The sequence below is a fragment of the Engraulis encrasicolus genome, chromosome 23 (assembly GCF_034702125.1).
Source record: "Engraulis encrasicolus isolate BLACKSEA-1 chromosome 23, IST_EnEncr_1.0, whole genome shotgun sequence".
Taxonomy (NCBI): Eukaryota; Metazoa; Chordata; class Actinopteri; order Clupeiformes; family Engraulidae; genus Engraulis; species Engraulis encrasicolus.
This window is the reverse complement of record NC_085879.1, coordinates 1,686,401-1,699,175: the sequence shown is the minus strand read 5'-3', so window position 1 is coordinate 1,699,175 and position 12,775 is coordinate 1,686,401. Positions and strand designations below refer to the sequence as shown.

General features: G+C 43.7%; 2 protein-coding genes across 2 annotated transcripts; one reads left to right on the top strand and one right to left on the bottom strand.

Annotated features, from left to right (window-relative positions):
- Positions 1 to 614: 614 nt before the first annotated feature.
- Positions 615 to 3,303, bottom strand: rab33ba (RAB33B, member RAS oncogene family a). Its single transcript, XM_063190516.1, has 2 exons — positions 2,689 to 3,303; positions 615 to 1,482 (listed from the first exon to the last, which is right to left on the bottom strand). The coding sequence occupies exons 1-2, from the start codon at positions 2,908 to 2,910 to the stop codon at positions 973 to 975; spliced, it is 732 nt and encodes a 243-aa protein (XP_063046586.1). The 5' UTR covers positions 2,911 to 3,303; the 3' UTR covers positions 615 to 972.
- A 338-nt stretch (positions 3,304 to 3,641) lies between these two features.
- ugl (ureidoglycolate lyase) lies at positions 3,642 to 11,868 on the top strand. The gene is made up of 15 exons (XM_063190515.1): positions 3,642 to 3,733; positions 4,092 to 4,211; positions 4,639 to 4,857; positions 5,153 to 5,243; positions 5,331 to 5,407; positions 5,677 to 5,787; positions 5,923 to 5,982; positions 6,219 to 6,375; positions 6,704 to 6,902; positions 7,493 to 7,571; positions 7,944 to 8,036; positions 8,154 to 8,226; positions 9,156 to 9,223; positions 11,111 to 11,241; positions 11,603 to 11,868. Exons 1-15 carry the CDS (start codon positions 3,728 to 3,730, stop codon positions 11,760 to 11,762), a joined length of 1,644 nt encoding a protein of 547 aa, XP_063046585.1. The 5' UTR covers positions 3,642 to 3,727; the 3' UTR covers positions 11,763 to 11,868.
- The last annotated feature ends 907 nt before the right edge of the window (positions 11,869 to 12,775 follow it).

Here is a 12,775-nt window from a genome sequence, read left to right as displayed (position 1 = left end):
GAAAGCTGTGTAGCACAAGAGGTATGTATTTTTATACTGGTTAATATTTTTTTCCCTTTTCACATCGCTAAGTGAGTCAAGCGTGGGTTTTTTTTTTTTTAAAGCGACTTGCTATAACTTCCGTTTTAAAAGACACATGACCTAGTCTGAGAGAAATGTTACAGGTGTTAAGATTTGACAACTACCTTTGTAGTACTGAAATATAAAGTACACACACATTACACACGTTTTTGCATTTTTTTTGCAACAACTGTCAGTTACTGTAGCACGATAAAGACAAAGAGTTTCCATTTTCTTCCCAGATAGAGGGTTTGGATGCAACTCGCCCACGAGATGGGAGAGTGTCCAAATGCACAGTTGGCGTCAGATACATGTGCGTGGTTACAGAGGCACACAGATAAATAAATATCCCTCAGAACACGGAGGAGAGATTTGCATTGACACTGAATGTGCATGAAGACCAAGAGAGTCTCAGGTGATAGCTTCTTACCCGCATTATCGCCATTTCCCAAATCACAACTGGAGGTGTGTAAAACAAAAATGTCTTCCCTTTATGAATGGATATCATGACAGAAAGTATATGATATGATGTTTGAAAGGGAGAGGGAGTGGCTGTGATTGTGTGTGTAGATATGTTCATAAATGAGTGTATGTAAACCAAACTCAACAGATGGCTTTCATACTCAACCTAAATGTGTTAACCTGGTATGTGCAATCACTCTCCATCCAACGACAAGCCTCTGACGAGGCCTTCAGCCCACAAGCTATTCAATAGGACCACCGCAGGTTGATGTCATTCTGGAATTCTCCAATTACTGGCCGTTATGAGACAAAGCAAATCAATGCCCCTGTCAATTCACTCAGACTCTTTGCCCTGCTTTATAAATCAGCTCCTCATCCTCCTCGTTTCCCCCATTTTCCTTTCCCATCCCTTCCTTATTTCCTGTGTTTTTGTTTTGTTCTCCGTCGTCCTCAGCAGCTGTTGCAGGTCCAGGCCCCTCTCTCCTCCTCGGCGCCCCTCTGATTGCGCAGCGTGACCGTGCTGTTGTCGACGGGGGGCTGGCTGAGCATCAGGGGCTTCTGGGACTTCAGCTTGTGTGCCACAGTCATGAAGATGGCCTCCACATGATCACTGTTGCTGCTGTAGCTGCTGTTACTGTCGCCGCCCTCTGTGCCGTGGCTGCCAGGGTTCTTGGCCGAGGTCTCGAACAGCGGCATGGAGTGCGAGTCGGCGAACTGCTGCGCTGCCTCGGTGCCGACCTGGGCGGCGTGGCGCAGGTCGCACTTGTTGCCCACCAGGATGCGCGGCACCTCCTGGCCCAGCGAGTGCTGCTTGCACTCCTCAATCCAGGCGGGCAGGCTGCGGAAGCTGGCCGCGTTGGTGATGTCGTAGACGAAGACCACGGCGTGCACGTTGCGGTAGTAGTGCTGCACCATGCTCTTGCGGAAGCGCTCCTGACCCGCCGTGTCCCACAGCTGCACCTGTGGACGTGAGGACAAACATCGAGACATGAAGAGAGGCAGGTGAAATGATAATCTATGTTCCTTCCTCCTACAGAAAGCCGTGTTTCACAGCTGCACCCGTGGACATGAGGACAAAGAAGAGGACAGACCCAAAGGCATGAAGAGAGGAAGGTGAAACAATCTATGCTGCCCCTTGTTCTGCTTGCTACAGAAAGTGATGAGGTTCAAATTATTATTAGAATGAGCAAGCTCCCACCTCCCATAAAGCCTTGGGTAGTGTATGCCCTTTGGATTCCCATTGATGCAGCTCTTTTTCCTCCTCCCTAGAAGTCATACAGTCACTGGCCACTGCACTTATGGGGGAACATAACAGTGATTTATAATGAAATTAATTTGTTGCTTCACAGGTTATGGTTTATATGTCAGAGAAACAAAGCAATGGTAGAGACAAGCACCTAGGCGGTGGTAGGCTGTTTGTTCTTTTTTATTTTCCCTGAGACGTGATGGAATTACAAATCTCTGAAATGTGACACAAATAAAGTGAAACACATGATTCAGACAATGACTGTGTGAACGCTGTTTTTTGTGTGTGGAGCAATGCCAAAAGACCATTTTCTGTAACATGTGAGTAACCGACAATATAGTATTACCATTGTCTCATCTTATTGAAGACATTAAGAGTGAAGGATTGCCATGGTTTATGACAGATACTTCACAATAGGTGGTATTTTTTTTTAAAAAAGAAGATTTTTTTTTCGACTTTATTCGACAGGACAGTGTGAGAGGTGGACAGGAAGCGAATGGGGAGAGAGACGGGGAGGGGTCAGCAAAGTTCCCGATCCGGGAATCGAACCCGGGTCAGACAAGTGCCCTACCGCTGGGCCAAGGCAGGGCCAGGTGGTAGACTTTTCATCCTGTTTCATTTGTCCCAAGATTTGCTGTAATCACATCTCTGAAATGTGGTTAACAAATGAAATGAAGCCAAACACATCATTCAGACAACAAAATAATGTAAAAGCTTACAGCTTAAATTGGGACTTTAAAAGAGGTTCCACATTTCTATATTTTGTCAGGATATAGGCTATCACAAATACATCACAGTTGACCCATCAGCCTGTCACATCAAGGCACAACATCACGTAGACTTAACCATCGGCAGTGATAGATTACCAGAGTCACTTAGTGCAATAAATCAATAGGCTATTGACAATAGTCCAGATCTACCTTGATTTTTTCGCCGTCAATCTCGATGACTTTCTCTCGGAAATCCACTCCGATGGTCGCCTCGGTTTTCTCGGGGAACTTGCCCGCACAGAAGCGGTAGGTGAGGCAGGTCTTGCCAACCCCCGAGTCTCCGATTACGATGATCTTGAAGATCCGTGTCCGGGGAGGCGGCAGAGAGCTCAGCGAGGTGGTGTACTCGAGCGATGACTCTACGTCTGCCATTATGTTTTTCTCAAAATGCAGGTTTATCCAACCGACACTGAGATAACGTCACCTACCGAGGATCCAGCTAGCTGTTGGGTTTGCAGTCGGAGCTGTGCAAGCTCAGTGGCTAGCCTTAGCTTAACTGTTTCAGTTATCTAACCATGAAATAACGTCTGAAAAGAGGCATGCGGTCCACAAAGAAATGCGGTAATGATTCATTCAATACACCGAATCAACAGATGTCATGTGGCGCTTTTGAGAAACGTACAGTTACTTGCCCTGATTTGCTTGGACCTTCCTTTTGCTGATGCATTCCAAGGGACTCGCTGCCCTGTTTACGTCTGAAGCCACGTACAACACATTGCTTTATCGCGAGAGTTTCTGATAAAAATAGAATCCGGCATGAAATCAGCTGATTATGGGCGGGGTTAATAAGAAAAAGTGGCAGTCCTGAGAAGTGGGGTGTGATTTTCCTTGCTAGGGTAGGCCTACTCACTGAGAGAAAAGTTTCTGCATGCCCTTCAAAACTATACTGCAAAATCTGCTTTATATGTGGTGTGACATAAAACATTGCTGCAGATAGAAAACAATCATTTGATGCAGTTCCATTAAAGGCAAATTTCAAATAAGGCTGTAAAATCCCCTTTTGTCATTTAATACATTTTGCTTTAAATTATAAGCATGCACAACTAATTTGACATGAATAACATGAAGCTGTTGGGGATTGTCAGAGTGGTTTTGAGCAGGCCTAAACCTTGGACGATAAACAAACCAAACGGCTGGTCAGTGCCAAAGTCCAACATACAACACAGAACGGTTGGGGAATCCTGCAAAGATGTCTGTAAGTAGACTGCTGTCTTTTAATGGTGTGTCTGTAGGCATTCTTATAGTGTGTGACAGACCTATCAGCTCTGGTTATCATTATCACGTGGGCCCATTGATTACATTACCATGTACATACTGTTGTAGGCTAATTATATTATTGTTAACTTATTAAACTAATGTTAACATTAAGTTGTGTTTAGTGTGCCAACATGTTAAATATGCAGCTATGTTGATACTTCTGTCAATACGACCATTTAAACTAAGCTTACTACAAACAACCACAAGAAACTCGCATGGGTAACTAACAAATAACAAGATTGCAGTTGTGTTATTTGGTGGTTGTGTGATCCCAATGTGAACCCTGAGCTCCACAGGCTATTGAACTGGAGCCCCCTCCCCCTGGACTGGAGATGGAGCACCGGGCTCTCTTCACCGGGGAGGCCCTGAGCTTTCTGGCCCAGCTCTCCACTACTTTTCAGGATGAAGTGGACCGGGTAAACACTTGCCATTACATTGCAATACCATCATGCAATTACATTTGACAATGCCAGTTACATAGTAGCCTCTTACTGCAGATGGGGTTGTCGGCGAGCCTATTCACTATTACTGAAAATACTCAACTACACCACAACATTGCTATGACATTACTGAGAGCCTTAAGTAACAGATTAAGACATAGCCATTACAATATTGGTGACAGTAAGGTCATAACATAGGATCTGTTATCATAGTTATCATATTATATATTATATATATGCTATGAAAGCTTGCACTTCAATAAGAACTCACTAACATGAAGCTAGTAGTGATATTCTGGAGTAATTATGGAAAATGTGTTTGTAGCAAAACTGATCTAATAGCCAGGTTGGGGTCAGTAAAGTATTTAACTGGGTGGCTTATGGAGCTAACCTCTTCTTTAAGGTCTTGAAGCTCAGAACGCTCCGGAAGGCACAGTTGGATCTGACTGGCGATCTCCCGGGGTTCAGTACAGCTATGGCCCACGTCCGAGCGGACCCTCACTGGAGAGTGAGCCCAGTCCCAGCCAGACTGCAGTGCAGACACGTGGACATTGGTGACCTTGCTCCATGCGACACAGAGCGCTTCTGTCAGGCTCTGAAGTCTCCTGCACAGGGGATACAGGTACTGAGCTGCAAACACAGAAACAAAATATTTGGGTTCAAATAAACATCAAACATGGAATGTGTTATGTGACAAAATGTCCAGTACTGAGTCAGTACTACTGACTCGTCTAACACGTCTACAGCCAAAATACTGTAGAAGACATCAATATACTACAAATCAGTAGTCCCGGTAAAAAACTACAGCACTATAATCTATTTGCACAGTAATTATTGGTCTCTCCTTTCTTTTCTGTGTTACACTAAGAGTATTGTTTTCATTCACTGAATTCAGTATTTTTGTTTTCTTCAACTAGGTGGACTTTGATGATGGAAACTGTCCAACATATCACAATCAAATAAAGGGGATTTATAATGTCTACCAGGCTGTACACAACCAATTTACCAGTAAGTAACAGCAAAATGTGATTACAGTATTATATTGTTTACTTTGAAAGTGGCCCAGTATTTAGTTTCTTCTTCATCTTTTCTCAGATGTCCCTCCCATTTCCAAGGCCCCCATTCTAATGCTCCGGCCACGAGCGTGGAACATGATGGACCATAGCCTGATGGTCTCATTCATTCATTCATTCATTCATTCATTCATTCATTCATTCATTCACCCATTCATTGAGTCAGTCAGTCAGTCATTGTTTTGCATGTTCTCACGTGGTCTCATAATAATAAGGAATATTTTCATGTTCAAGTAATTTGAAACAATATTGTGCTGTATAGTGCAGTGCGGTTCTAAACCCTTCCCATGTTTTTCGTCTCTTGTATCTATTATAGGCAACAATTATTGAGTATAATTAATCATATATTGCTTTCTATGTGTTTAAAGGTAAATGGGAAAGAGGTCCCTGGCCCACTGTATGACTTCGGTCTTCTGATGTTCCACAATGGAAGCCTGCTGTTTCAGAATCAGAGTGGTCCATTTTTCTACCTATCCAAAGTGAGTGAAACCATATGGGCTTTTCCTACGACATTTTTTGGTTGCACCTTTGTTGCCTGTCTGTAAAATTTCTGAAACTGTTAACATTACAAGATTTAGAATGTTGAATTTTGAATTTCAACATGCTTTTTGTAGGTTGAAAGCTTTTTAGAGGCACGGTTGTGGAATCAAATATTCACATGGACTGAACAAAAGGTATGTTGCAAAATATGGTTCTCCAGAAGGCAAATGTCCTTCACAAAAGAACAAGACAAACATTTTGGGGTGTCCTCTTTTCTGCCCCATTCTTTCCCACAGAAGTGTCCTCCTTTCCAGTGTTTACTGAGACTATTTTTGTGTAACTTGACACATTTAGTCACAAAGAGCAATGCCAATTAAACAGACATTGTGCACAGAGCTGAATCTGCCTGCCTTTGTTTTGATGTCCAAAGCTGGGGCTTCCTGTGGGCTGCATCAAAGCCACAGTGCTGATAGAGAACATTCTGGCGTCTTTTGAGATGGAGGAGATCCTGTACGAGCTGAAGGAGCACTCTGCTGGACTCAACTGTGGCATCTGGGATTACTCCGCCTCTTTTGTCAACAAGTTTGGTAATCCACTCAGAACAGTGCTAAGACTGCCAACCCAACAGTTTTGTACTTGACAAAAAGCCCAAATTAGTGTCAACATTGAGAATCTATTCCCTTTATTTTGTTGCAGTGATACACAAAGACATTAAGATTGGCTTCCTAATATATCTTTAATGAAATCTAATATGTGTGTTAGTATATTATGCCCATAGTAATGAATTAGTTTTTTTTTAATGTTTAAATGTCCCAAAGAAGGGAGTCAGACAACTGAATATGGGGCGTGCCCCTGCTACATACGTAGCAAGTCACTGTAGTGTCATATATTCACTTCACTCATTTACCCTTACAGGCCACCGTCCTGACTTCCTGCTGCCAGATCGCAGCAAGTATGTGAACATGGAGAAGCGTTTCCTGAGGAGCTACATGGACCTGCTGGTCCAGACGTGCCATCGGCGCGGTGCCCTGGCCACTGGGGGGATGGCTGCCCTCCTGCTGCCCCCTGACACAGACAGTGCCCTCTACAGCACGGTCATGCAGACTGTCACCAGGTAGCGGCATCACTGAAAGTAGAAGTCTCTTAGTAGAGGCAGTCCCAATTGTAACTGTTACACAGCACACCACAGCTTATAGTGTATACAACGAAATTGTATTCACGCATGCTCACCCATGCAAGGGGGCAGCCCAACAAGCACTTTAAGGGAGCAGGGCGGGCAGGCGTTGCGGTAGGGCTCAGGCTCCCTCAGTTGTGGAGTAGGATGGGAGAAAGCAGTAGCTATTTGTTGGTCCCATTCAAGTAGCGACCAGTGATATGGGTCCAAGTTCCGAATTAACCTTAGAGTCTGGCTTGGACTGATAAGTCCTGGAATGGGTAATTTCATTTCTTAATCACTTTAGGACTTACATACCTTGAATCATGTGAACTTGGATATTTCAAATGCACAGTAGAAGAGCGAACTCTTCAAACTTATACACTTTTAAACTAGGAAAACCATAGATGTGAATCTGATTGATTTACTGTGTGAAAACTTTCCTTTTCTTACTTTTTAATGAATTGTTTTCAGGCATCTGTTATGAAGACTCTAAACTCTAAGCGCAAAATATCGATCAACTATTTACTTTTTTTGTGACACTGCCACAGGCTGAAGTTGCTCGAAATCAAAGCTGGAGTGGACGGCTTCATGGTGTATGACATGGACCTGATCGAGCCCATGCAGAAGGTAGCCCTCTATGTTTTCAACTTGAATTGACAATGTCAATGAAATTGACATTTCAGCCTAAATATCTCCTGCAGGTTAACACACAGACAATCCACCTCTGTAAATTCTCTCTCTCTCTCTCTCTCTCTCTCTCTCTCTCTCTCTCTCTCTCTCTCTCTCTCTCTCTCTCTCTCTCTCTCTCTCTCTATGCATGTGACATAGTATAAAGCAAAAAGTAAGTAGCAAACGGTGATCCTTTGTTTATAGCTTGTGAACAAAAAAGTTAGCCCTTTATGTCTTTAAGTTAATTTGACTGTCAGCCCTAAGATCTCCTGCACACAAACAAACAGGCATCTCAATCAGCCTCTCTCGCTCTCTCTGCACGTCACATAGCTATTCCAGGCTCATACTACGGCAGAGAATCAACTGAATGAGCTGCGTAGTGACCTTCAGGTGACCCGAGAGGATCTTCTCAGTATGCCAGCAGTAAGTACTCTCATCTCAACACACAGCCACACTGATCCACATATCCATGTTGTAACCCTCCTGGAGCTATGCTGTCATCTATCATGGATGTTTAAAAGATCTGGCCTGTGACAACAGGGGGGAGTGACACTGTTTGGCCTCAAGCACAACATCGCCGTGGGGATCCTCTTCATCGAGGCCTGGCTGACTGGTGAGATTCCTCTCCAGATGACTTAATTTGTATGTTAAAGAATTAACATGAATTTAGAAGTGCAATGTAACGGAAAAGTATTTGCATGTAGGTCAAGTCAGGAAAGCGCACAGGAGTTTGCTGCATCATCCACACAATCATTTTGACTACCTGTGACTGTACAAATTATAATAAGGCTACACTGGAAGCGAATGTTTTTTTTTTGGGTTTAACAGCAATGTACAGTGCTCAAAATAACAGCAGTGTCTTTAAAAAGGTGAGTAAATGTCAAAATTATTCAAACAATTTGAACTTCTATGAACACAAATACATTGGGGACACTTGACATTCTATTTCAAAGCAAGAACATTGGAAAAAGTAATTACATTTGGAATGTATCACAGAGAGAGAAGAAATGTACTGTTAAAATTGCGTTGACATCTGCATGGTTCCAGACAAACGGCATCTTACTAATGGAGAAGCCAGCACAATATCTGGACCTTAATCCCATAGAAAACCTATGGGCTGCTGACATGAAAAATGCTGTTCATGATGCAAAACCAAGAATGGAAGAGGAATTGTATAATGGACCTGGTCTCCAATACCTGTTTACCACCGCCAGAAGTTGGTCAACTCCATGCACCACAGATGCAAAGCAGTTATCAGAAACCGTGGTAATGCGTCAGGATACTCAGCATAGTTGAATTTTGAAGGACTTCGTAGTTTGTATGGTACATTTTTGTTTCCAAAGGCAGATAGTGCAAGTTTATTACTTTTTCCATTTTTCTTGCTTTGTCCCCAATGCACAATGTGTTCATTAAAGTACACATTATTTGAAGAATTTTGACTCACCTCTGATTTACCCACCTTTTTAAAAAAAACGCAGCTATTATTTTGAGCACAACGGTAGATCTGTTATCTTATTAAAGGTGATCCTTTTCCCCCCCCAGGGCGAGGGCATTTCTTTTATAAGGGGCAGGTGGAGGATTCTGCCACCGCAGAGATTTCCAGATCCCAGGTGAGTGTGTCAGCTATCCATAGGTATCATACAGTTCATATGCAGACTCTTTGCAATAATGTTCATGTTAGCCACACATGCCTAATTACTGTCTGAGGGCCTACTAGGACCTTACGATTACATTAATAACAAAAGGACAATGTACAAGAAATGTGAACATGTGCCTAACAAATGATCTATTTTGCTTAACACATGTCCTATTAGTCACTTCTAGAGTCAGTTAGGCATTTATTAGCGGTTAAATGTGAAAAGAAAAAAAAATACAGAAATATAGCTGCAAGCAGCAATGCGGGGCCAAGCAGTAAACTTGCCAGAGCCGCCACGGCAACAGAAGGAACTGCAGCGCCCCCTTTGGTCCAAATCTCGCCAATGTTGGTGTGCATTCCTTGGACGAGAGTGTGATCACGTAAACCAAGTTTAGTTTGAATCCGTTGAAGAGCTGTCGAGATATGAGCTCACTTCCTGTTACCTGTTGGTGGCGCTAGAGAGCTTGGGGTCTGTTTTTTTTTTGTGGGAGGTCATGGGATGGACTAGAATGTGTGCAAAAAATCCTAACAGAAATTGACTAACGGTTGCTGAGATATGACCTCACTTCCTGTTTTGCCACCTTTATGACAATTTTGATTGGCTGTCACCGGCAAACAACAAGAGGTGTTCAAAATTCTTTCCTCTCCCCCCTCCCTCCCTCTCCCTCCCTCCCTTCTTCCCTCTCTGTCCCTCTCCCTCTCCCTCTACCTCTCCCTCTCCCTCTCCCTCTCCCCCCTCCCTCTCCCTCTCCCTCTGTCTGTCTGTGTGTGTGTGAGGAGGGGGTGGGGGGTGTTGTGCAGGGGCTGGGGCAGTGGGGCTTGACCCCCTGCCGAGAATGGTGTCAGTGAACGTGCGCAGGGGGAGCAGAGGAGACAGAGAGATGAGAAAAAATCCCTCCATTCTTTCCACATTTTTGAATGGCTGCTGTGAGCTGATAGTTTTTTCAATCGTTATGAAAATCCATACCTGGGTGCAACATGGTGTGAGGATGACCTGTGTACCAATATTTTGAAAATTGGGAGTACAGTTCAAAAGCTACAGGCAAAAATGTAGCTAAAATTTTGACCTGCTGGTGGCGCTACAGAGTTTGAGCTGGGGATCTGATTTTTTTTGTGGTAGGTCATGGGATGGACTACTATGTGTGTACAAAATCCCTGCCCAATTCGACAAACGGTTGCTGAGATATGACCTCACTTCCTGTTTCGCCACGTTTACGACAATTTTGATTGGCTCTCACGGCTAAACGATAAAAGATATCCAATATTCCTGAAGACCCCATGTGTAGCTCAGTACAGAGATACTATATACCGAATTTCGGGTGAATTGGTCAAAAATTGCCGAAAAAATAGCATTTTTATTGAACTTTACAAAATCCAAAATGGCGGGAAAACTATCCTGGCGGAAAATGACGTCATAGGGTGCGTTGGATTCGTCTTGGCCCAAGGATTCCAGGGATACTAAGTTTATGAAAATCGGCCCAGCGGTTCAAAAGTTACAAGCAGAAATGTACCTGCAACTTTGACCTGTTGGTGGCGCTAGAGCGTTGGGGCTGGGGACCTATAAATTGCTGTGGGTAATGCTGAGCCGGGCCTGAATGTGTGTGCCGATTTACAGCATTTTCCTACGTACGGTTCTATGGGCTGCCATAGACTTGCAGAGGGAGAGGAATGGTGACTAGAGAATAATAATAATGAAGAAAACCTACTAACTCTATAGGGGCCTTCGCCAGCTTCGCTGCTTGGCCCCTAATTATGTCCATGTGTATGTGTGGTGGTGTGGTGCTCACCTCACACTCTGCTCCAGATGCCAGGCATCAGGTGAAGTCCAACCTTCTACTTGCCCTTCTCTTGCTATACTCAGGTGTGGCAGTGGATTCGTCACCAGGTGAAACTGGAGGATGATGGGACGACTGTGACCCGTGCACTGGTGCAAGATCTCGTTAAAGAGATGATGGGTCACTTAAAGGAGACCATTCTCTGCAAAACAGTGAGGTAAATTCACCATTTTCCCCTCATAGGAAAGTATTATACCAATTGCATATATCTGTAATTAAGCAAGTGGACAGCACCTGAAGGTAGGCATAGACAGAAATACTACAAAAGCTCCTTGTCATTCCACTGTCTTCTTGACTTGAGGTCCACTTCATTTGTATAGTCCTCTAGTCTCCACTGTCTGAATGACTGGGTTTGATTAAAGGTGAGAAATGAGTAAAAATGAGAGCAGGTTCGCTGTTGTCTACATATTTGATGTTGTAGTGTGAATAGTCATGGAGAATCAACCACATTGGTGAACAAAATCCTATAAATCCTATGACTTAATCTCTGTACGCCTTGTCCACCCCTGCCTGTACAGGGACGAGCAGAGGCTTGCCACCGCAGTGTCCATGTTCCTTGAAGTGGTCCAGAAGAGTGACTTCCCAGAGTTCCTCACCACCTATCTGAACCTGGACCACACATTCCTCTCCTCTCAGAGCCAGCATCAAAAACTGGAGCAGCTACAGTCTAAACTGTAAAGCAAAAGTCTAAGACATGAGCTCTGTTGCAGACAGTAGAAGTTTGTTTCCTGATTGACAATAGTCAAGATGTAGTATATAACTAAAGGCTCTGTGTGATGTGGAAGAAGTGTTTTAAATGACAAGCGCTCAAACTGTTGTAATGGGGCACATTACACTTACAGAGCTATCAGCTTAACACCATGGTTAGGATGGCCGGGGGGATTTGTGGACTTAAAGGCATCCTCTGTTCACAATAATAAATAAATAAATCAACGTATCCCCAAAGTTGAGAGGCTCATTTTCTTTACATCAGTTGTTGGAAAGGACCGTTTTGATGTACAGTGCACACCCTCCCATCCATAAACAAATGAATGTAAGCATTCCTCTTGTCAACCACATTACTGAGGTGTATTCCAAGTTGGTTTAATAGTAAACCAGGCTAAGTCCTGATAGAAGAGCATGGAAGTTCTAGTTAGGCATCTATTAGTATAGGTTTACCAATTCCTGCAGGTTAACTTAGCTAGGGTTATTATATCACTAGATCATGTTTGTGGAATATCTCCCCCTAAGTTGATAACATGTTGAGCGTTTGGATCCACATTTTCCAAAGCACATCAGTGAGCGCTGTTCTCACACACTTCAGAAAGAAACACACACATTTACTCAACAGCAGTGTGAGAAAAGTTTTCACTTCTTCATTTTCAGACTTTCGCAGCCAAGGACTTCAGGCTTGAGTGAGGATACAGTTACACGTTGAGTAATGAACCTGTGACACATGCTGTAGTAGATCATGGCAATGGCTTAATCATAACTAGAGATGCACCGGATCCAAGATCCGGTTCCGGATCCGGCAGGATAATAGGGTTTTTCACAGGATCCGGATCCAGGATCCAGGATCCGGTAGCCGAGGCTTTTCAGTCAAAATAGTTTGAGCCAACGTGATAAAAAGGGCCCACTTGTGTGAGTAGACTATGTGTTTCAACCCTTTCGTAGGATCCGGTATCCGGTTCCGGATCCGGCAGGATCTTAAG

Bases quoted from the DNA above. Each gene is read 5' to 3' on its own strand.
- ugl (XM_063190515.1), top strand. The intron at 5,788-5,922 runs GTGAGTGAAACC...TGCTTTTTGTAG, and splicing joins CATTTTTCTACCTATCCAAA to GTTGAAAGCTTTTTAGAGGC. The intron at 11,242-11,602 runs GTAAATTCACCA...CTGCCTGTACAG, and splicing joins ATTCTCTGCAAAACAGTGAG to GGACGAGCAGAGGCTTGCCA.
- rab33ba (XM_063190516.1), bottom strand. From the start codon at position 2,910: ATGGCAGACGTAGAGTCATCGCTCGAGTACACCACCTCGCTGAGCTCT. The intron at 1,483-2,688 runs GTAGATCTGGAC...TCACGTCCACAG, and splicing joins TTGACGGCGAAAAAATCAAG to GTGCAGCTGTGGGACACGGC.